This window comes from Schistocerca piceifrons, chromosome 2, assembly GCF_021461385.2.
Source record: "Schistocerca piceifrons isolate TAMUIC-IGC-003096 chromosome 2, iqSchPice1.1, whole genome shotgun sequence".
NCBI classification, from domain to species: Eukaryota; Metazoa; Arthropoda; class Insecta; order Orthoptera; family Acrididae; genus Schistocerca; species Schistocerca piceifrons.
The window spans coordinates 650646870-650671859 of record NC_060139.1 but is presented as its reverse complement, the minus strand read 5'-3'; the positions used below and the strand labels follow the sequence as shown (position 1 = coordinate 650671859).

At 45.6% G+C, this 24990-nt stretch overlaps 1 protein-coding gene across 1 annotated transcript in view; it reads right to left on the bottom strand.

The window, feature by feature from the left end:
- Positions 1-8998: 8998 nt before the first annotated feature.
- The window catches only part of LOC124775697 (toll-like receptor 4), a 112522-nt gene continuing 96530 nt past the window's right edge, over positions 8999-24990 (bottom strand). The window contains exons 5-6 of the mRNA XM_047250525.1: positions 18873-19056; positions 8999-9474 (exon numbers count right to left, since the gene is read on the bottom strand). Coding sequence (XP_047106481.1) covers positions 9226-9474; positions 18873-19056 — 433 coding nt within the window. The 3' untranslated portion in view covers positions 8999-9225. The remainder of the gene's footprint in view (positions 9475-18872; positions 19057-24990) is intronic.

The following is a 24990-nucleotide window of genomic DNA, read 5'->3' as shown; positions in this document are numbered from 1 at the left end:
ACCATCGTACTTTATAGTAATATATGAAGTCTCCAAACTCTTCGTTCAGTTCCACTGAAAACGGTTGCAACTGTCAGTGAAATTTAAATTTTTTTACGACTAATTTCTTCACGTGCTACAGGCCTGCAAATTTAGCACATAGTGCTTTATTATGTACTGTACAATGAAACCTGTCTGTCGATCGTTGTGATTTTTTGCTCTTTCATTGTCATTTAAATCTTTAAATTCTTTCTGCATGGTACTGTAATGTCGTTATGCGAATTGAGAATTCTCATCCTTCCCTTCTGTCATTACCATTTATTTTAGAGGATTGCGGCGAGAGATCACTAGACTGCCTCTTTTTGTGCAAACAGCCATTGGACCTGTGAATGTCCTTCGTACCACGAACAGATAGCGAAGGTTAAACAGCGCTGACAGCATGATTCTGCTAAATGAAATGTCGAGCTGTTCCAGGTACACTCTGGCCACCGTAAATGCAACACCAAGAAAGACAAGAGGTAGCACAACAAAATTTAATTTGTAGATAACATGTTGACCAAGTATCAAATGATTACGTTTACAGACGTCTGCGACATGTGGTTCCTGCCAGAATCAGTAGCCAGAGTAGCCGCCATTGTTGGAGATCACCGCTGCCACACGTCTCGGCATTGAGTCAAAGAGTCGTTGGATGTGTTCCTGGGGTACAGCAGCCCAAGCAGCTTCCACACGTTGCCAAAGATCATCTGGTGTGGCAGCTGGGGATGTAATCTGGGTCACTCGTTGAGCAACCATGGATCACGTGTTTTCTATCGGCGAAAGATCCGGAGAGCGAGCCGGCCAGGGAAGCACTTCAATCTGGTTATTGACGAAGAACCTTTGGACAATGCGTGCCACGTGTGGTCGCGCATTATCCTGTTGAAATATGGCTGTGGCCGAGCCCTGAAGGTAAGGAAGGACAACTGGCTCCAGCACCTCGGATATGTAGCGCCGGCTATTTAAAGTACCGGCAATGCGTACTAGAGGCGTGCGAGAGTAATATCCAATACCGCCCCATACCATAATACACGGTGCAAGACCAGTGTGGCGGTGCATAATGCAGCTGTCCAGCATCCTCTCTCCACGGTGTCTCCACACTCGAATCCGACCATCGTGGTGCTGCAGACAGAAGCGTGCCTCGTCAGTAAAGACAACGTCATTCCATTCTGCCGTCCACATCCGTCTGTCATCACACCATTGGCGACGGAGACGTCTGTGGTTCTGCGTCAATGGTAGACGAAGCAATGGACGTCTTGCGGACAGACCTCTCTGCTGTAAACGGCGTCGAATGGTACGCGCAGACACTGGATGATGCGTTACAGACGCAATGTGCTGTGCTATGGTTCGGGATGTCACTGAGCGATCCGTCACTGCCATGCGCACAATTTGCCTATCAGCACGTGCAGTGGTGCACCGAGGTGAATGCGATCGACCACGTCGGTCCGTCGTACCCTCCTGCATCCAACGGTCACATATCCGCATTACAGTTGTTTGGTTTCGTCCAGCACGACTAGCGATTTCTCTGTATGATAATCCACAATCTCGGTAAGCCACTATCCTTCCTCTGTCGAACTCGGATACTTGATCAAACGATGTTCGCTGTTGTCTACGAGGCATAACTGATCGTCTTGTGAAACAACCACAAGGTAAACACACGTGCCGAACGTACACTCGTCGAAATCGCCAAGCCTTAAATGGCGCTATGAGGTGGCGCCACAGGCGCGCGTGATGTGCGTCTGCGCTGAAATTCTAATCAGTTGCATATCTCATCGCTGCAAACCCATGGTGTAAATTTCACTTGATTCGGATGCTTCCTTCAGGGTGTTGCATTTACGGTGGCCAGCAGTGTACTTCCGGAAAGGAACAAGCCGTGGCCCACCCTTGGCTCGCACACGCTGCTCTATTTTACGTCTTAACTGGAGATAAATAAATATTACTTGAAAGTATTGCTGAAGAAATACTTACAGAGTGATTTATCTTGTTGAGAATGTTTTCCTTATCACGCGCGTACGGAAATTTTGAAAATGGTTCCGGTATACGTATCTGTCAAACAGGAACTAGATGGCTGTTTCACGATAACTGGGAGAGTTAAAGTTAGACATTATGCACTAAATGATTTGCCAGAACGTGGTTGTTGAAAAATGTGCGCTTTTAGGGTTATCTTTATCGACAAAGGAGAAACAAGACTGGTCGCAATACTAAGCAACTCTTCGTCACGTGGAATTATTGTGTGACTGTTTATTCACCTCAGACTCTGTTCTTAAGCTGAGAAACTTTCATCAAAATGTGTCAGCTGAGTACCAGTGTACGAGCCTGATGAGACTTTTAACTCACGGTGTGTGGAGTGGTAGTTCAGGACGAAGGTGGTTCTGTGTACTTTGAACTACTTTTTCGTGCCATGAATTTAACGTAAACCACGACGTTTATTTCAATATTCTCGGTCACAAAGTGTTGCTCTTTCCGCTGCGTGATGGAAATGGTGAAGACACTCCAATCTTTCACTGTGACGCCACTCATGTACAGAGGACTGCAGGCATACGTTTCTGGTTTGATGAACTCTCAGGCTCAGCTGAATTACTTCATCTTGTAGTCCGATTCGAAGTAACTGACATTAGACAGCTAGCGTGCTGAGGAGCTCCCGCTCGCCAGTGAGAGCTTGGTATTGATGGCTTCCACTGTGTTTCAGCTTCCGTCGCGTAGCGGTTTTTGCCTGCCAGTCCTTAGTGAGCTGCTGCAGGGAGACATGTAACGTCTGGTTTTGCTTGCTTTTCAATGCGTGATCAAAGTAGTCGAAAGAGAAACACAGAGGAGACGCTATAGAGGTCTATGGGATATGTGTATATAATTTTGAGGGGCGCCAAGTGTAGATACCTCTTCATTGTCAGGGTGGTGATGTGGACCTGTAGACGTCTTTCAGCGGTAATGAAACGTGATTAGCGTGTTAACATTTGTTGGTTCAGATTTACAGTTCAGTGTCTTCTCGTCGACCTCGGCTAACAACTTGTGTCAATGATACAATGGAATTCCGCTGACTCCTGTGGTCAGCGCGGCTGGTCATCAAGGCTGCATCCCCACCAGTTAGGCCCAAGTCTTGAAGACTGCCGTCTGGCTGTCTATAGGCAAAGTTGTGGTGCGGCCTGTGGGCTGCATCCAGCCCATGACTGGCTTCAGTTCAACCCAGTAAAGACATTCTGGGTGAAACTAAATTGGATATTTCCTCAAAAACACGAGTTTTGAGGCCTAATTTGTTGGCATGGCATGCTGGGAAAGAGGTGGCATGTGTATTGGTATGTTACCTCATAAACATTAGCGCTAAAGACACTGCATTTTTGAGTTTATGCGGTAGTAGCATTGTTCTTGTGTTATATTTATGTGGCCAGTGAGCTTAGGTAAGTATGTGAATTAGGCCCTTGTGTCACTAAACATTGCCCATGCTTGGTTTAGAGCGTCCTTGATTCCCCTCTGGAAGATAATGATGACCCACAGTGACCCATTAGGATGTCCATAGTCATGTAGTCAGATAATCTTAGTCTCACGTGACAGTTGGGTACCCAGAAGAGCCTGCAGCGATGATCAGGAACAGAGGCACTGGATTGCCCTCTCACCAAGCAGTGACTAGGAAATTCGTGTCATAAGAGCCGCTAGAATTACTGATTTGGAGGATCCTCATTCTCGCCATTAACCATGTGGTAGGCCGTGACCAACCTAAATTCCTCTAGTGGCAGATCGTGGTTACTTGGACGTTGCCATCTTGGGAATAGCAACCAGCATGAGGAGTGCTGAAACATCTAACATATGGGTGTCACCACACAGTAATAATAACTGAAGTGCTATCAGCACGAATGCCATCGGACCTAATGGCCAACTGAATTCAGAACTGGAGAACTGGGATGTTTATGAGGACTGGCTTGTGGTAATGACGTGGCAGCCTGTTCCTTATGACCAAAGGTGGCCCGATTCTTTACCATCGTCAGCAGTTCTCGTTCGACTGTGTTAACAAATTGTTGCATGCTCTTAACTGCACTGTCTGGTCTGGCTCTGAGCATTATGCGACTCAACTTCTGAGGTCATCAGTCGCCTAGAACTTAGAACTAATTAAACCTGACTGACCTAAGGATATCACACACATCCATGCCCGAGGCAGGATTCAAACCTGCGACCGTAGCGGTCGCTCGGTTCCAGACTGTAGCGCCTAGAACGGCACGGCCACTCCGGCCGGCTTTCTGGTCTCTGAAATACGTTATAGTGTCGTGTTGCTTCATGTCACAAGACTAACAAATACGTGTGCATCCCTCTCTCTCAGCTGACTTTTTGCTCATTGTGTAACTTGTGGCGATTGGTGCTGAAGTAGCTGTGTGTGCTCATGTATGCGACTGACTTACAGTGTTCATTGCTTCTGCTTCATAGCTACAAGGTATGTTAGCACCACTGCCTGGTGTTGCATGTGGCTGTCTTAGCGTGAACTTAAAAAAATTAGTTTCTTGCCCTTTTGTGTTCTGTGTCTTAACATTATGTTTCACGAGATTTTTTCGTTGGTAGAAACTTGAAAGCAATTTTCTAACACCTAGGATGGTGCAACTGAAAGGCGTCTGCCTGTGGGCAGTACTTGTGATAAAGTGCTTCTGGCCTTAAACGTGACATGTTAACTAATTTACATTAGACTATAATACCAGGAAAATGCCTGATAATATTTTGAACAACGGGAGAAATGTAACTCCAAGGGGTCTAGTCATCAATGATTTGTTTCAGCTGGATTGTGCATACCTGAAGTAACGTGTGGACTGTTCTCTTCGCCGAGTTCACCTCATCAGCAAGGCTAGCGGCGGTGTTCCATGGCATTAGCGTGGTGTCTGGTGTAGGTGATTAATTTTTTATCCAGAACATTTTTGTACATGGTTCCTCTGAAATGCCTATAGTTTCGCTTTTTATTTTTTATTTATGTTCTTCTGACAGATATTGTACTTAAATAGTATCAAATTTATACATGCAGTTAAGAGAAGACGACTATTTGGGATCAGTATCGCGTTCGTCTAGTAGACGCGCATAATTAGAAGCCACTCATTCTAAAATTAAACCTCCTGTTTCCATTGAGATAATTCACAATTTTTTCCTTCAGCAGTTTGTAAAAGTTTTCGTGAACAGATGTATACAAAGTTCTATAATGACTGAATTACAGTGAATGTGTAGTTTTCGCGGCTGAGGTCGAAAATTATTTCTATGACGACATATTGTTTCAAAGACGTAACTTTGTAGAGAATGTGTAATTTATATCTGCACGTTCACTGTATAACCCCTAAAAGGATTTGCAAATGCCTGAGATTTTCTCAACTTACCTTTTACCAACAACATTTATAAGGAGCAGTCAGATGAAAAACATACTCGTGCGGTCTGAGGCATCTTGTCACGGTTCGCGCGGCTCCCCCCGTCAGAGGTTCGAGTCCTCCTCCGGGCATAGGTGTGTGTTTTGTCCTTTGCATAGCTTCTAAGCTCCATAAATATGGAAACCACATGGCGTGAGATCGCGACTGTATGGAGATGTGTAAGGGCTCTCCAGCGAAGCTTACAAAGCGCACTCTAAGAACCTTCGCAGTAAGTGGACGGACATCATCCTGCAACAGAATGATGCAGTCCGTCAGCATTCCTGGGCCTTTGGCCTTGATGGTGCGTTTCAGTTTTTGCAAAGTATTTTTAACGTATCGCTATGCGTTAATTGTGGCGCCGAGTTTCAGGAAGTCAATGAGCAGAGGGCTTTTTCAGTCAAAGAAAAAGCTCGTCATGACTTCCCCGGAGCTGGCGTGCCTATTTTTTCGACTGCGTTGCAGAAATTTTGTTGGGAAGCCCTTACACATCCCCTGTTCAGTCCCGATCTCTCCCCATGCAACTTTGATATTTTTGGAGCCCTGAAGAGGGCCGTTAATGGCTTCGCACTAAGCAGTGCACGCCTGTGTACAATCATGGCTCTGTAGGCTACCGCAAACAAGTTTTCGTAAAGGCATTGACCGATTTGTCGCACAGTGGGATAACTGTACTAACAGTTATGGCGATTACTTTTGAAATAATATACAGTTTACATTCTTTCTTTTATGTGTCTCCTTTTCATTTGGCTACCTCTTACATTCTACTCTGTTTTTCATTTCTTCTCTGTCTTCCCACTTCTCCTTACCTTGACTGTTACACTTCCAAGTGTGTTTATTCAGGTTGAAGAATTTCTTATATTATCAGTAAAATACTGAAACGTTTCTTTTTAGAAAAACACACACTAATCTACTGTCCTAATTTATTAGGGGCAAAAAGGTTTCTCACAGGATTTATAATTTTAATACAATAATAAGTTGCTTTTAAAAAATTTACTGATCATACAAAAAGTTTAATCATTACAACAACGACATATCCATACAATGTTTGTGTAAAGAAACTGAGAGATCTTTTTGGGCTCTCTAAATCTCAAATTTAGAGAGCATCGCGTAGCAGGATAACAATTATTAGTAGGGGCGAACGACTCCAAGACCTTAAGCGCTTGAACGAAGAAAATCTTTCATGAGACTTGTGTAACTTAAGGTGGGAATTCAGTAGGATTCCCACAGGGAGTTAAAATATAAATATACTCTGAATACTGTGTACGCGCGCACATGTGCACGCACGCACACACACACACACACACACACACACACACACACACACACACCGAAATATTAAAATCATGTTCACAGTCAATTCTAAAACCGACCATAAAATTTTTTTATGGAATGAATCAAAAGCATGTCGGTTGCACAGGTAAGTGTAGCTGTCCGATCGCTACTCTGTATCACATTAAAATCCTCAACATGAAAACTTAGGTTAGAGTCTTCAAATATACAACATTTTAACAGCTTTATCAAACTCACGTCGTCGTTAACGAAAATAGACGACAGATCTGTATTTACATTTGCTCCTGCCATCTTGTCAAGGTTTAAAATGCACGCAATTAAACTGTGACGTACATTGATCTTCGCAGCCACAAGCGTCACATACTGGAGGGTCCCCTCGTCAGTGTACGAGGCCGTGTGTTAGTGGACAGCACCAAATTTGAAGACAGGTGAAGGTTACTTCCTGCTGTCTCAGAGACCAATATGAGGTACATCATGGCCGGACAGTTGGGTTCACCAAATCCAGTCCACACCCCCTCCTTTGCCATCCACTCCTCTTTCCATTATTGTAGGACTCTCTGACTTAAGAACGAGATGGCAGACTGCAGGGGAATGGCATATTGTCTTCCCTGCAGGTCTCCTTGATGCTTGATCTGCTTCCTCATTTTCTTAGAATTCCACGTCCCATGTTAAAATGATACATGTCCCCCCCTGCTGTTGAAGCATTTCGTTTTGCATTTTTTGCGCCAGTTTCTTTGCTGGGTTGTAAGGCGCTAAGACAATAGGAGCAGATGAGAATCTTCGTCTTTTAATGGTGCCCCATCTGCTCCATTGTTTTCAGGGTCACCTCTGATTCTGTGCTAGATACATTTCATTCAGTGGGAAGGCGAATTGAAAACGTAATCAGGGAACACATTTGAACAGTCGAGAGACTGACTCATCAGTGGATGCTATATAAAATCGTGACACATATTTTAAATGTTATAAAATAATGACTTAAAAGTTAGATCTGGTGCGTAAGAAGTAGCACAGGCACCAGTGTTACGTTTCGCTCTTTGGGTCATTTGCCACAAATGGTTACGTGCGTCAGATGTAAAATTTCACGAAAGATATACCTCCAGTCCACCTTCAAAAACACAGCAGCACCAATAGTACGTTTTATTCCTGGGAATCCGGAGCCTTTTTGTAGAAAGGGCCTAATGGTTACAGGACCTACGATTCCGTTATATAGAGAGATTGTGAATCTACTTGCGACGTTATGAATCGTATTTCAACACCACTGCGTCATATCAGAACAGATAACATTAAAAGTACTTAAGGGTTGACACTTGTAAGTCATTACCCATAAATGGTTACGATCTATTAAAAGATAGAAATTACCGAAAGAGAGACCATTTGCCTATTTTCAAAAACACCACGGAGTTTGGAAGCTGGATTTGTAGTGAAGATTTTGCAGCAGCTCCGAGAACACGAAAAGGCCGTAGTGATTGCGCTTTTACGGAGACAGACATTTATTTATTTCGTGAACTGATGATGTGCGAGAACGAGTGCCATTGACACTTCCATTACAAGCATGGTTTTGTTGAATTAGAGATTAAGTATCGCTGGCAAGTGTCATAAAGAAAGAACAAATGCAGCGGCAGATAGATTTAAGAATATAAAGTTCAGATGGAGCTCAGTGAATATTAGGGCGGTTTAACAGGGCAACAATACAAGAGAAGCGAGAGAAAGAAAAGGAGCACACTAAGGAACGTCTTACTTTTGCTACACTCGTGCAAACACCAGTTGCAAAACGTGTAACCGAACGCCTACGACGTAACAGCTGTGGAGCATGCCCAATGTCGAGACGGCGTAAGAAGATACCTGGCAGTACACAGCACTGTTGCCAGTTTTCAGCTTCAAAGCGCTAACGACTGCAGTAGCCATCTGAAGAGCTATGAGAGCGCTGGGGCGTTGCTATAGAGATGTACACATAATCGCGTTACGTTATTGGTTGAGGCGGGCCCGTGAAAACGCCACGTGCAGCCCACTGCCACTGTCTGGGGTCAACTTAGACCGATTGAACCATAGCGCAACCTCCAGGGCGAATGTACACTTTTCAGTCTCTGCGTATCGCGCCATTGGTGAGAACTCAGCACTGGCGGCTGTCTGCCATACGTCTGGACACGAGAAACCGTGATTAGTGGGCCATTGGATTAGAATTGGGAAGGAGAGGTATTCTGTTGAATAAAAGTTTATCTAGCTGTATATGATCGAGATGGCTCTTTTTTCACCCCAGCTGGAGGTGATATGCCTCATAGTGAGGTTTCTACCACTGATGTAACGCCACTACATACATATGTGGTATATAAATGACATAAAATTACATGGCGTGTGTTGTGAGATTTACCGACAGTTAATCAGTGCTGCGAAACGTCATTATTACTTGTGCAAACTGCTGTAGTGGCTGAAATGTGGGCGTGTTTGACACAGCGATGCAGCAGTACAGACTGGGGAATTTTATTGTAGCTAAATCTGAAGGCAAAACTTAGGGCCATTGGCGAGAGCCATTACTCAGACTTCCGTCTCTCGTCGAATGTAGACATCAGCGAGGGTTGCGAGTGGGAGAGACAGGTGGGCCGAGCGCCTGCTGCAGCCTGTGGAACGCCTGCTCCGCGTACTGCGGGTCGCCCGGCTTGTGCCACTCCAGGTAGGTGCGGGTGTCCATTATGAAGCGCAGCTGCCGCGGCAACGCCGAGCGTTCCAGCGGCTCCAGCTCCAGCAGGATGACGTAGTCACGCTGCGATGGATCCAGCGTGCGGTGGTTCGCCAAGGCCATCTCCCATAGGCACCACTGCAGCATACAGAAAAGTATTATATATATATATATGTATATATATATGTGTGTGTGTGTGTGTGTGTGTGTGTAATTTCATCATTACACTCAACATTCTCTATCTCTTCCCGGGCTCAGTGCAGGTCCGCCGACAATATTACGGATCTGGTTAATAAAAGAAATGCTATTATATTAGGCTGTTGCAGAAGTTCGTAGCATTTTTCCATAAGTTTAATCAACACAACAGATACAAGTAGCTGACGCTTTAGTCATCAATAGTATAGTCTCCTTCACTCTTTTGCAACAGCGACTGTAGAAATTTTTTGGTTTTGAGGCGAAGAACTCGTCGAGCAATGTTCGGAGCGCATCTTCTTCAAAAAAAGGAAGTTCCTGGAAGGGTGTTCGATAGCGGAAAAGGTGAAAATGTGAGGACGCAATATCAGGTGAATAAGGTGCGTGCGGTATGACTTCTCAACCCAACTCCTGTGTAATGTTTTTTGTCAGTCTGGCAGAATGCGGTTGGACGTTATAGTGGGGTACCATCACTTCACGCAGTCTTACTGATTGTTGTTCTTGGACTACGTCTGGAAGACGTCTCGGTTGCTGACAATAAATGTCAGGAGTGATGATTAGACCTCCGGGAAGCAATTCGTAGTACACAACGCCGTCGCTGTTGCACCAGATGCATAACGTTATCTTTTGTGGATGCGCGCAGCTCTTTGTACGAGGAGTTGCTGCTTTGCTTTTGCTCAGTCATTCATTTCTTTTCCATATGTCAGCATCAAGACACCATTTATCGTGTCCAGCAACGACACAAGATAGGTATGGTCTGTGTTGTTCACCACCCAATTGATGAGGAGCAAGCAGAGATACAAACGCTGATTTTCGTGATTTTGGGTTAGAGCATGGGGTACCTTTACACCCCAGTCTGGAAACTTCTCAATTGTATGAAAATGTTGCACGATTGTAGAACAATCAGTTCATCACATTTACCATTTCTAGATTATACTGACTTGGATTATTATGGATTAGTGCTTTTAAACGATCTTCATCAAATCTTGAAGGACTTCCTGAACGTGGAAAGTTACTAATGTCAAAATGATCGTCCTTAAAAGGAGCAATCCATTTTCGTGCCATGCTCTGTCCAATGTTATTATTCCCATACACGGCGCAAATTTCATTGGCTGCCTGCACTGTTGTTACCCCTCTACTGAACTCAAGCAGAAGAATATGTCGGAAATATTCCGATTTTCCCACTTGGCATCCCATTTTCTAGGGTCTACAGCGCCTCTCACTATCTCTAAATGACAAAATGTCAATATGTAAACTCAAATAGCAACAGTGAATCATAAATTAAAAATGACAATCGATAAATAAACCCATATCAACCGGAACACCAACATACAAAACAAAAACGCTACGAATACATGCACCAAACTAATAAAAGAAACTCTATGCTAGTTTAAAGCGAAACTATGACAATAAAGCCGTCTGTTTGAATGTTCATATCTTTGCACACCTATGAAATTAAAATATGCTGCTAGGTGACATTCAAAGCCGCGTTGATGCACCCCACGCAAAGTAATACGCTCGGATTCTCCTTAAAGAGCTATCCACCAGGTAGTCGAAACGTTGCTCTTCAGGCCGGTCCCACTCTTCGACCGAAGCTCTTCAATGTATGAGAAGGGTTTCTGGGACTACTCACTGCAAATTTCGGCAGGTTCCAGACATTCTCAATCGAGTTCATGTCAGCAGATAGTGCAGGCTATTTCATTCGATTTATTTCTACCTGCTGGAGGATGGCCTTCAGTGTCGCGTTTTTCCTCTGTTATGTTATTTGAATATTATAAAAAACATGAAACATGATTTTTATTATAATCTTCCTACGTAAAAACCACAGATACTGACAAAGACTGCATCATCACAGACAAATCTCTGTTTTCTGCTCTAGTTACCAGTCTTTGAAAACTTTCAGCAAATGTATTTTGGCAACTTTCCAACATTCCCTAGGTGGGCACGGTGTTCTTGACAGTATTGTGGACAAGATGTTGCAGGATCCTGCCCCAATAAAATGGTTGCTTGATAAGTCTTGTAAAAAAGTAAGGAAAGATATTTGTTTCGTAAACAACTGACCTTACTTCTTGACGTAGTTTCCTTTATGGGATGTATTATACACATGGTCCAGCTAGTCTCCAGCTTTTTCAAAACAATGGCTCTGAGCACTATGGGACTTAACTTCTGAGGTCATCAGCCCCCTAGAACTTAGAACTACTTAAACCTAACTAACCTAAGGACATCACACACACCCATGCCCTAGGCAGGATTCGAACCAGCTTTTTCATCCCACTGGAAAAATAAGTTACATCAAGCTCTGCAAAATACTCGTTGAATACAACTATTACTTCCTCATTTGATGTCATTTCTACCCAGCAAGCAGAAGTTTCAAGTTAGGGAACATTAAGAAGTCACTAGGGGCTGCGTCTGGTGAACAAGACGGACGAGGAATCAATTCAAAGCCCATTTCATGCACTTAAGCCATATTTATGATGTGTGGGATGGTATACTATCCTGATGAAAGAGCGATTTTTTTTTTTGCGTACCAACCTTGGTCTTTTCTTAGCCGACGAAAGTTTCAAACGATCCAACAATGAAGAGTAACAGGATCCAGTTATGGTTCTGCCTCTTTTAGTATTGTAAGAGGATTATTCCTTAGGAATCCCATTCCAAAAAAAGGTGGCAATCATCTTACCAGCTGACAAAATGGTGTTTGTCTTCTCCAGTGCACTTTCCCCAGCCCTTTTTCATTATTTTGACTCCCGTTTTGACTCTTAGTGCTTAATGATGAATCGACGTTTCATAAACAGTCACAATTCGGTGAAAAAATTCTTGCGGATTACGATTAAACACCGCCAGACGTTGTGTTGAAATATTGTTCCGGGCGCGCTTTTGGTTGACTGTGTGCAATCGCGGCACACCCATGTTGGACACAGCTTCTTCACAGGTAATTCTCGATGCAGGGTACTATGCACTTGCTCATTTGAGATGCCTACAGACTCAGCAATATAATGAATTTTTATTCGGCGGTCTTGTATTACCACGTCATGGATTTTGTGAATGGTTTCCTTTGTGGTGATCTCAACTGATAGGGCGCAACGCGCTTCTACTTCGCTGTTTACATTCATTGATCCAAACGCAAACGGTCTTCAACGATGCTGCACAATCCGCATCCAATTCGGTTTGGTTTGTGCGGCAGTCGAACCCATCGATGAAAATGATTAATAACAGCACGAAATTCCTTTTTTCTCCATTTTCAATCGCAGTCGACACACCGACCAAGTCAGACGGCTGTCAACTATGAACTGTACGTTGTACATTGTTGAAATTCTTTATGTTTTCCTTGGAATAATGAAGCTTACCAACCATGAATGCGCAACAAAAATGTTTCATTCCTTCATGGAAATGCACCAAACTTATCAAACGCCACTCATACTTCACAACCGTGAAATTACGGTTGACAGTGATTTTAGGCCTCTAACACTTACAAAGGATCCTTCCGCAAAACAAAGCTGACCCACATCCGTGCAGACCTGCATGCATGAGGTGTGCATTGGTACCTGGCCGCCTCCATACTTTTCTAAGATGACCATCAGGAGTCATACATATCCTGTACTCATCAGTAACGAGACATTACGCCATCAATACAGATGCCATTCCAGCTGTTCCCTTGGCTCTAACCTTCGCGCACCGTGGTACCGAGGAATCTATACTGATGTTCATAATGGACATCAAGAGGCCAGACTGATCATGTGGAGACAGTTGAGTACTATCTAGGTCAATACAGTAACAAGCTTGCAGAAAGGCAGCGCACAGTTGTGTTGCATCCTCCTCGGTTACCTGAGAGCCGTAATTTATAAGTAGCGAGTCGGTCCCGCTAGTCTAGCGGGAGAGCGCTTGCGCGGAAACCGAAAGGTCACGCCATCGCGTCCCTGTTGAACTACTGATTTTTCAGTCTGGGTTTTAACCTAGCCTTCGCCTCTCAACGATGTGAGGAGTTGCCAGGAATGACTCATAGGACGGATTCCACGTTAAACTGTAGTTTCCTTTTCCCCAAGTGGATAATTAGGGTAGGTTAGGGACACGAAATTCGCCGAAGTAGCGTCCAATTGAAAGACTTACACGAGGCAACTGAGCCACACGAATTATTATTTTATGTAGGTAGCTGTTATCCGCTGGAGTTGTAGAGCGTGTGCGTTCACTGAGAACCATAGGCCTCATGATAACAGCTAAATGTTCGGATGACGACGATGAGGTTTGTACCAATTCGGTAACAAACTTCCCGTGCTGAGAACTCTTCTTGCCGCGAAGTGACTGCCCGCATGGTCTAAGACTGCGTGAGGTGATTATGCCCGCAACGTCTAAGTCTGAAATGAGTTCTTTTCGCAGTTTGGAGACACAGCGGACTCCACTGAACTGCAATGGGAATGCAGGTTTACTTTTACCTGAACTACACACATAGCGACTCTCTGCTGTCAAAAGATTATTGAGAAAGGTAATTCCGATAAACAGACGCAAACTATGCAAGTGAGGCCGGTACAATATTTTGACCAGTTTGTGCGAGGAAATAAGTCTCATCATTGGTGTCGAGATTCCACATTCGTCTGTATTAGTATGCCTTGTCCTGTAAGCGGCGAGAGCAAAAGTATAGAATCAATTATCTCATATGTGACAGTGTAGATTTTTACAGTGCAGAAATGTGTGGTATGTTTGTCGAGTTTGCAGCCGGATCCTAAAATTACATCAAACTTCCGTAAAACTTCCCTACAGGTTTCACCATCTTCTCCCCATAGAAGTACTTGATGTGGGTGCGTAGGATTTCTCGACTAAGGTACAAGCATGGTTTGACAAGACTGGTAAATTTTCGTGAAATAATGGAACATTTTTGTTGCACCTTCATAGTTGGTAAGTCCGACTATTCGAAGGATCATATAAGGAATTTCAACAGCCCTCTGAATTGGTCAGCATCTCGATGCGATTCAAAATTGAGAAAACTGAGTTTAGTGCTGTTATTAAACATTTACATTTGAAGGGTTGGACTGCCGGACAAATTAAAACACAATTGGAAGTAGTTCACACTGACTGGACACCATCATTGAATACAATTTTCTTTTGGATTAATGAATTTAAACGTCATCGCTGCAGCCGTCCAATTCACGTCAACATAAAGGAAACCACCGAAAAAATTCATAATATGATAATGAAAGACAGCCAAATAAAAATTCGCGACTTTGCTGAGACTGTAGGCATGTCAGCTAAGTGAGTGCATGATATCCTGCGTGGACAATTGTCTATAAACAACCTGTTTGCGAGGTTGGTGCCGAGTTTGTTCCGGCACAAAATTTCAACACCATGTCTGGTAATGTTTAACCACGATCTTAACACACTCTCTGCTGGAAGACCTCTACCGACGAACACAGCACTAGATTTCGCCAGGTCCACACGGCTGCCCGGCTGGTTGATCCATGCCAGTGCCTCTCGCACTTCATCCTCAGCTAGAACCAAGAACACCACGTATCGGCATAGGCGCGGCAGATGAAAGCATGTCCCCTCATTGTTATCCCTGTCAGCCGGCTCCTCAAACGTGTAACAGTGGCTCAAGGGTGATGGCGAAAAGGAGCATCGACGGCGGACATCCTTGACGGACCGACCGCATGCCATTAACAGGGCACGCCACACAGCCACTGACCAGCACTCGCGACGTGGCACATCGGAGGAGCCGTAAGACGATGAGTTTATAAACCTGTGGGGGAAGGCCATCCGTCGGAGTACGCTTTTTGGAAAGTCATGACTCACTCCATCAAAGGCGTGCTCGAAGTTCACTGTCACTATGGCACCACGACTGCGGCAGGTCGTGGCCAGGGGTATGATGTCACGGTAATCGCTGAGTGCCGTCTGAATGTTACTGTCACCACCAAAGCACTTTTGATCCAGAGAAATGACTTGAGGGGTGACGCGCCGAAGGCGAGAGCCAAGAATCCGGATAAAAATCTTGGAGTCACGATTTAACATAGTCAACGGCCGATGATGTCCAACTCCCCGACCTCCCGATGGCTTGGAGACGGGGATAAGCAAGCCTTCTCCGAATTCGGGTGGGAGGGGAACGTCAGAGTTCATCAGTTCTTCAAACATCGCAGTCCAGCGTGAGCCCGTGGCGTCTTGGAATGTGCGGTGAAACTCCAGCGGAAACCCGTCGGGACCTGGGGCTTTGTTCGCCGCACCCTTATGAAGAGCATCCGCTACGTCATCAACCGTAATTGTCGCTGTGAGAATCTCCGCAGCAGTCCCGTCAAGGGTACCTGTCAACGAACGAAGGACATCAGTCGTTACCGCCATGTTCTGGTCCTCTGCTGCATACAACTCTTTGTAGTGATCCACACAGGTATTTGTGCTTTTATTCTGGGACGTCAACCGGCGACCATCTGGAATGTCGAGGGCGTTGACCAGCTTTCTCCGACACCACTGCTGCTGGATAATATGATGCATAGACGGGGGTTCTCCTAGTACACAGTTGTGACATCTTGCGCATACTATTTTGCCTTCAAGGCGGTGAGGCATAATAGAAATTATCTTCGCCTTAATCCGTTGAATTTCACCCTTTCGTTGAATAGAGGGGGCATGACTTGAGAGTTCGCGGAGAACTGTGAAATAGTATTCCATGCTATGTCGTTGCCACAGCATTTTGTGGCGACCGTAATTCATCGTCGAACGACGTAAAGCAGGCTTGGTGCAGTCGAGGTACCGGCAGGATGTTGAAGGATACGCTGGGAGGCGTCTCATACAGTTGTTCCACGTCGTCTCTACGACCTGCCTGCATTCCGGATCCTTGAGATGGCCGACATTCAGCTTACTCAGGCCTCGACCGCGCCACACCTTCTGCCTCTAGAGCGTAACAGTGCAGATATAGGCGATATGGTCGGAGAAGGCGGTAGGCCATAACTCACCGTCAAACTTGGCAGTTACGATTCTTTGGGAAACGTAGACACGCTCAAGACGACTTGCTGAATGGCTGGTGACGTACGTATATCCAGGTCGATCATCATGCACTCGTCCAAAGTATCGGTGAGGTTCAGTTCATGCACGAGCAATTTGAGTTCCTGGCGTGTGGTGAAATGGGGATATTGCTCCTTCTGTGATAACACACAACTGAAGTCGCCGCCAAGAATAATATGGTCGTATCGGCCTACACACAAAGGAAAGACCTTTTCTGAATAGAATCGCGGCCGTTCCCGTCGTTTGGCCGTGCCCGAAGGAGCGTAAACATGGATGATTCTGACACTGTGGAAGGTCACAGCAAGACCCTTAGCCGATGGTAGGTAAATCACGTCGTCTACTTCAATGCCTTCCTTTAAAAGAATAGCTGTCTCACTGCCACCGTCAGCACATGGCGTGAGGTAAGAAACATAGCCATAGATATTAGGAAACGTCGCTAGGCGAACTTGTTGCAGAAGGGCAACATCGAGGTCCGACGCTCTCAACATTTCACGGAACAATTGTGATTTGTCATGGGTGCCAATGATGTTGACATCGTTGACATTGATGGAGCCAGTCCAGTAAGCTTGTCGCGGAATTGGGACTACTGGGAAGCTCATGACGGCACGAAGATCAGCAGCGAACACGAACGTTGCCCCAGTAGGCTGCACATTCCCATTCACTACCCTGTCGATTAGCAGTCGTGGGTTGGAGCAGCAGCATTCGCTGCTGTTACAAAGGTGGATGTTTCGTCGTCCACATCGTCAGACCACGCAAAGGTACGTGAAAGGTGTGCGTCCAGTGGAGTCAGAAGGCGGCGTCACGTCGGCTGTGGAAGAGTGGAGCTGGCTCAGCTGCTGTTCAACGTCCATAGGTACAGCGCCTGGTGTATGCGAAGATGGTTGTACCTCCAACAGGGGGCAGAATGGTGCTTCTACCACGGAATCGTCCATTGCGGGAACATATTGATAGTTGTGATCCTCATCGCCCTGAGAATGCGTCCTGCATGTGTCAGACGGGGCGATACGCCATTTCCGACGTCTGTTCAGCGACCGTTGCTTGCGCACGTGATCTTCACTGTCTGCAGACGCCTGGGGATCTGGATGGTGAGGCACAAAATCATAGGTAGGCACAACCATGGAATCAAGGGCCTTCCCCTGCACTAGAAACTGCTCACCACTGCCCATGACGGGAGGAGGCAAGGGCGTCGGTCCGTCCGCAACAGCCTGAAGCGTTACCGGAGATGAAGCTATATCAGTAGTAGGAGCCAGTGGTGATGGCAGTCGGGGGTCGTTATGGGGAACTTCGACAAACGTCAGCCGTAGCGTCGTCGGTGCGGTCGTGGCCTGTAGGTCCCCAGGCGGCAACTGAGGGATTCAGCGTTGCAGGCAGCTGAAGCAGAGGTGTCCTTTTTTGCCACATCCCGAGCATGTCTTCGACTGGCCATCATAAATTATGATTGCACGGCAGCCACTAATATATAAGTAGGACTGGACGTGTTTGGTTAGCTCTATGCGGCTCTGTCGTACTCCATTGAGAACTGAGTATGTAGTGAACTGAACCCACTTTTCAGTTGTATGACTAATCACCTTTCCATATGGGGGGAATGCAGATACCACTACCTCTGAAGGCACGTCGAAAGGGAGTTCAAATACACGTATCGTCCGCCGTCCAAGTCTCGCATAGTCCACAGTTACGTCACCGATTTGTCTATCAGAGTGACGGAAAGTAAGACCACTTCGAGTTGCACTTAGAATTTTGTCACATATGTCTTCGTTAATCAATTTCACTTATGCCACACTGCTCACTACAGACAGGTGGATGCCAACAAGATCGTTGCAAACGATCTCGACTTCATCTCTGATAAGCTGTTCGATTCCAAGTGCTTTTGGTCGGGCATATTCAGGTGAAAATCTAATCTTCATTGTCGATTTTCTGTGGGCATAAGCCATTCTCTTTCGAAGGAAATATAGCGCGCTAAGACGGCAGAAATACGTAAACAACTCCGCGAGCGAGCTGCACGGCGAGGTCGTAAACAAGACGTCCGTGCCGCTAGCGTGCCGAAGTCGACTGAGCTACCCAAGCACGAGTCACGATCCGTCCTCACAGCCTCAGTTCTCTCAGTCCTCGTCTCCTACCTTCCAAATTTCACAGAAGCTCTTCTGCGAAACTTGCAGAACTAGCACTCCTGGAAGAAAGGATATTGCGGAGACATGGCTTAACCACAGCCAGGAAGTTTCATATCAGCGCACACTCCGCTGCAGCGTGAAAAATCCCATTCTGGACAAAAAATGTTATTTAAAGTCCCCATGGTTATGGCTGTAAAGTTTCAGTCATTCTTGATGTGCTCGTCGCAGTTGAAAGAAAAACAAGTGTGGATGTGAACTCACCCTGCTGCTGAGGAAGCTCTTGGACAGCACGATGATGACGTGGCGGCTGCAGTCCATCAGGTGAGATAAGTTGTGGTTGGTGGCGCCACTGTCGAGTCCTCGCTCATGCAGACAGACGCGGTAGTCCGGCTGGCCTTCGAGCAGGGGCACCAGAGTGCCCCCCACCCACGACTGATCGCTCCCGCTGCAACCAGGTAGCGTGCAGGCGTCAGGTACTTGCAAACAGAACGTCATCAGCATGTTATGCTCTTAGAGTACTTCATCAGTGTGTAACAGCCATTTTCTTTCAGTTATACGCTGCTCATATTGTAACGTTCCTTTCGTCCGCACTTCGAAGCTACCGTGGCCTCATGCGAAACCACAATCGTGATGCGGCCTAATCCACGCACTCTAGGCAATGCGCGGCGCGCGAGACAATTCGCACGTCGCACTGATCCACGGATTTAATCGGAGAGCTTTGTTGGCGGACCTGCATTAATTCTCTGCTCTGCTACACTATTAAATCAGTCTAAGTAGTGCGCGCTTGCTTCGCTTTGACACGGGAGACCTGTAACAGTCCACCTACACTGGTGTCCAAAATTAAAGCAACAAACGGAAATTTTGCAAAGGTTGCATTTATTTTGCCACAAAAAATACAAACAGGTGATAGCAAAGTAGAGACAATGTGAAGAAACAAAATGTAAACAACTGCAACATGTATAACAGTAGACGCAAATGTTCTACGTTTTTTCCAACTTAGCAGATTTGCTCACACTTTCCGACAACCGGCTAATGTCCTGACTATGGGGTGTGACCACCTCTGGTAGTAATACAGGCCTGACAACGACGGAGCATGCTGTGAATAAAGTTATCAATGTCAAGTTGGGGCAATAACGCCCATTCTTCCTGCGGAGCTGCTCCCCATGGAGAGTGGCTGGTCAATGTTGACGTGATGCAAACCAGTCTTAACAGTGCATCCCAGACATGCTCTATGGGATTCAAACAAGGATAGTGAGCAGGTTATTTCATGCCTGTAGTATCTTCCGTTTCCAAGAACACATCACCCACTCGGCTCTATGAGGTCGAGTATTATCGTCTGTCAATACTTAGTCTGGGGGTACAGCACCTCGCAACATCCTTACGTATGTACCAAGATCTAATCACGATATCTGACAGCAGTTAAACCTCTCCAATTCACCCGTACAATTTCATGAAGAGGTGTTCGAATGGTCAACATAACCCTGCCCACACCATTAGCAATCCTCTTTGCAAAATGTTCGGGTCTCGAAATCGTGTTTCACATTCCCTTCCGATGCAGATCTGCCGAGAATCACTCTCGAGACCAAATCAGGACTCATCTGTGAGAAGAACATTGGCCTATTGTTCGACTGACCAGGTGGCATGTTGACGACTCCACTCTAAACTTTCCCTTCTGTGAAGTCGCGTCAGAGGTACGTATACAGCAGGTCTCCGACGATAAAGGCTACTCTACCGAAACCTTCTCTACACCGTTTGCCTCGACACGGATGCTGCAAGGTCAGATGCCTGTTGCTATGCTCAGGCGGTAGCGTCGTGCCCTTACAGCCAGATAACGGTCCTCTCTTTCTGATGTAACAAATGATCGGCCCTGCCATGATCTTCGGAATACAGTTTCGGTCTCTAGAAACTGTAGCCACATCTGAGAAACAACAGAACGATTCACATTAAGCCAACAGAGGACATGCGTTTGCGACTGTCCTGCTTCCGTTCTTCCTATAGCCCTCCACCGCAGTGAGTATGATAGGCGTCTTCTCTGTGCCATACTACACCGTATGTGACTGTGTAAACAGCGGTTGTGGATGTGGGACTACCCGGCGAACACTAGTCCGTTTGATAGATGCCCTGACGTGATCGTTGGTGTGATTTTCCGTTGACCGAAATGCCATCTTCGGTGCAGAACACGATCGTACGGACATCTGTTGACAGTTTGTATGATTATATCGTGAATTACACACAGGACGGGAAAATTGCGGTTTGTTGTTTTAATTTTGGACATCAGCGTACTTTCAAAAAGAGTCAGAGATCCGAACATTGGAATATGTAACTGATAACAGTTCATAAACCGCCTCCTACGGGTCTTTAACAATTTCGACTATAATCTCCGACCAGTAAAACAAAAACAAGGTCAAAATTCAAGGATGGAAAATGTCTCACAAAAACAAAACATTCAAATTTCCACGGAAACAAATGGAATCTGTTTGCTTCAATTAAACCTAACCAAGTCTGTTTCGTTCAGTGAACGCTACTTCCAGCTACGTAAAGGCTCCACGCTCTGACACATTGTTTCTCTTTCTACAGTGCACTTGCGCGGTCACCAAATCGCAACGATCGCGGTGTATAACAGCAAAGTAGACCCTAAGAAGGCTTGACACGTCCACACATTCGATCGCATTCTCAAATGACTTTTAGGTGTACCGCACTGGAAAAGTAACCCCGTTGATGATGATGTCTCACTAACACACGAATTGAGAATTTTACTAGCAAAACACCACCGCCGCCCAAGACGGCTCACGACACTCCACGAGCGCTGTCGACCGTCTCCCGATTTCGCAACATCGCAAACCGCTCCACGAGATTATTTAACATTTAGACATTACAATCAATCCGAATCAGGAGCAGGGCCCCCACTAATACTACTTCTCCAAGATGCTGATCCCTGGCAGGTCTTTTAGAAGATTCTCTTCAACACTTGTCGCAAAACACTGCCCATTTTGGAAAAATCACGAACCTTGAAGTTAGCCATCTACTCCCCGGCCACAATCCATTTATAAGGATTATAAGGGTTATGGAAAGATCAGCCGTAGCCTCCAGGCCGAAGAGCACCTTCGTCCCCCGGATACCGGTTCTGGTGCACACAATAGTCACCTGAGGAGCCCACAGCACGCTGCGAGGCGATGGTGTGTTCCAGTATCTATATTCAGGTTTACCTGTGGGTTTCCCTTCTGGGGATAAATACATAAAATACACTGAAGCGCCGAAGAAACTGATAGAGGCATCCTTATTCAAAGGCAGAGATATATAAACATGCATAATACGGCGCTGCCGTCGGCAACGTCTATATAAGACAACAAGTGTCTGGCGCAGTTGGTCATCTACATCTACATCATACACCGCAAGCCACCTAATGGTGTGTAGCGGAGGGTACTTTCAGTACCAACCATCTGATCCCTCCAACCTTGTTCCACTCGCGAATAGTGCGTGGGAAGAATGATTGTCGGTAAGCCTCTCCATTGGCTCTAATTTCTCGAATTTCCTCCTCGTGGTCAATACGCGAGATGTATGTAGCGGAAGTAATATGTTGTCTGACTCCTCCTGAAAAGAGCTGCCCCGAAATTTCAGTAGTAAATCTGTCCGTGATGCACAACGTCTCTGTTGTAACGTCTGCCAGTGGAGTTTGTTTAGCATCTCCGTAACGCTCTCTCGCCAGCTAAACGATCCCGTGACGAAACGCGTCGCTCTTCGTTGGATCTTCTCTATCTCCTCTATCAGTCCTACCTGATACGGATCACAGATAGATGAACAATACTCCAGAATAGGGCGAACAAGCGCCTTATAAGCCACTTCTTTCGTGGATGAGTTATATTTCCTTAAGATTCTTCCGATGAATCTGAGTCTTGTATCTGCTTTTCCCATTATCTGTTTTATATGGTCATTCCACTTACGGTCGCTCTGGATAGTTACGCCTAGATATTTTACGGCAGACGTTGTCTCCAGCTGTTTGTCATCATTAGGGAAGCTGTACAGTATGGATTTCTTTTCCTATGTATGCGCAATATCTTACATTTATTTACGTTCAGAGTCAACTGCCAGAGTCTGCACCATTCATCTGTTCTCTACAGGTCGTTCCGCAAATTCTTACTATCTTCTGGCGTTGCTACTTTGGTATAAACAACTGCATCATCTGCGAATAGCCTTAAAGACCATCCGACGCTTTCTACTAGATCATTTATATATATTGTGAACAGCAGCTGTCCTATCACACTTCACTGTGGCACTCCGGATATTACCTCTATCTCGGTCGATTTATTTTCTTTAAGAGCGACGTGTTGAGTTCCATCTGCTCCGATACTCCGTAAGCTCATATTTTTTTTCATTAAATGGCACAACGGGATGGTGTCAAATGTCTTACTGAAGTCAAGGAACACGGCATCAGCCTGGGCGCCGTTGTCCACTGCGCTGTGGATCTCATGGAGGAACAGAACGAGCTGAGTTTCGCAGGATCTCTGTTTGTGGAATCTATGTTGATTTTTATAGAGGAGCTGTTCATTTTCCAAAAACGTCATAATTCTTGAGCATAAAACATATTCCATAATTCTACAACAAACTGACGTCAACGATTTAGGTCTATAATTGAGTGGATCTGCCTTACGGCCTTTCTTAAAAACGGGAATGACCTGCGCTTTCTTCCAGTCGTTGGGTAGCTTTCGTTGCTCAAGCGATCTTCGATAAATTACTACTAGAAAGGGAGCACGTTCTTTCGCGTAATCTTTATAGAATCTTACAGGTATCTCATTTGGTCCTGAAGTCTTTCCACTACTAAGCGATTGTAGTTGCTTTTCAGTTCCGCGATCGATTATCTCAATATTTCCCATTTAGACGTTCGCACGACGATTGTAAGGAGGGACAGTGTTACGATCTTCTGCGAGACACAGCGTCTCCGTGGTAGCGATAAAGTGGAGATTTTCCCGTACTACCAGTTCACGAATTTACCGTGAATATCAGGAATCCGGTAAAACATCAAATCTCCGACATCGCTGCTGCCGGAGAAAGATCCTGCAAAAAACCAAAGACGACTGAATAAAATCGCTTAACGTGACATAAGTGCAACGCTTCCGCCAATTGCTGCATATTTCATTGCTGGGCTGTCAACAAGTGTCAGCGTGCGAACCATTCAACGAAACATCATCGATATGGGTTTACGCAGCCGAAGATCCACTCGTGTACCCTCGATGACTGCACAACAAGCTTAACGCCTCGCCTGGGCACGCCAGTACCGACATTGGGCTGTTGATGACAGGAAACACGTTGCCTGGTCGGATGAGTCTCGTTTCAAATTGTATCGAGCGGATGGACGTATACGGCTACGGAGACAACCTCATGAATCCATGGATCCTGAATGTCAGCAGGGGACTGTTCAAGCAGGTGGAGGCTCTGTAATGGAGTGGGGCGTGTGCAGGTGGTGTGATGTGGGACCCGTGATACGTCTAGATACGGCGCTGACAGGTGATACGTACGTAAGCATCCTGTCTGATCACCTGCGTCCATTCATCTCCATTGTGCATTCCTACGGACTTGTGCAATTCCAGCAGGACAATGCGACACCCCACATGTCCAGAATTGCTACAGAGTGGCTCTAGAAACACTCTTCTGAGTTGAAACATTTCTGCTGGCCACCAAGCTCCCCAGACTGAACATTATTGAGCATATCTGGGATGCCTTGCTGCGTGCTGTTCAGAAGAGATCTGCACCCCCACGTACTCTTACGGATTTATGAATGTCAGTTCCCCCCAGCACTACTCCAAACATTAGGAGAGTCCATGGCACGAAGTGTTGCGGGACTCCTGCGTCCTCGCGGGAGCCCTACACGATATTAGGCAGCTGTAGCATTTTCTTTGGCCCTTCAGTGTAAGATCACAGTTTTCAAACTACAGAAAAAGGGCATAAGGAAAATGAGTAAAAACAGTAATCGGGGTCAGTGTAAGGATATAGGGAATTTATAATTACACCGTGTGAGTACATTTACCACGCTGTTATGCATACCCAAACTAACCTTGACAATTACTGCACATACATCTCTGTCCATGACCGTTGAAAACATCTAGACCGACTTTAAATTTACCAAGAATAAATAAATATAAATTCAAAATAGCTTTCCCCTCCAATGGCAAAAATTGTACACTAAATTACCCAAGGACGTTAAAGAGATTACTAAAGGAAACTTATTTAAAAACATAAGTAAAAAAGTATTTGTTGATGAATGCGTTCTATAGAATACATTATATGTGGGTTGCCTCTCCTAAGAGCCGTCAGGCGCAATTCATCTGCTGTTTCAGTAGATATTTGCAACTTTGTTTCCGCATTGTGCGGCTGAAGTCAGCTC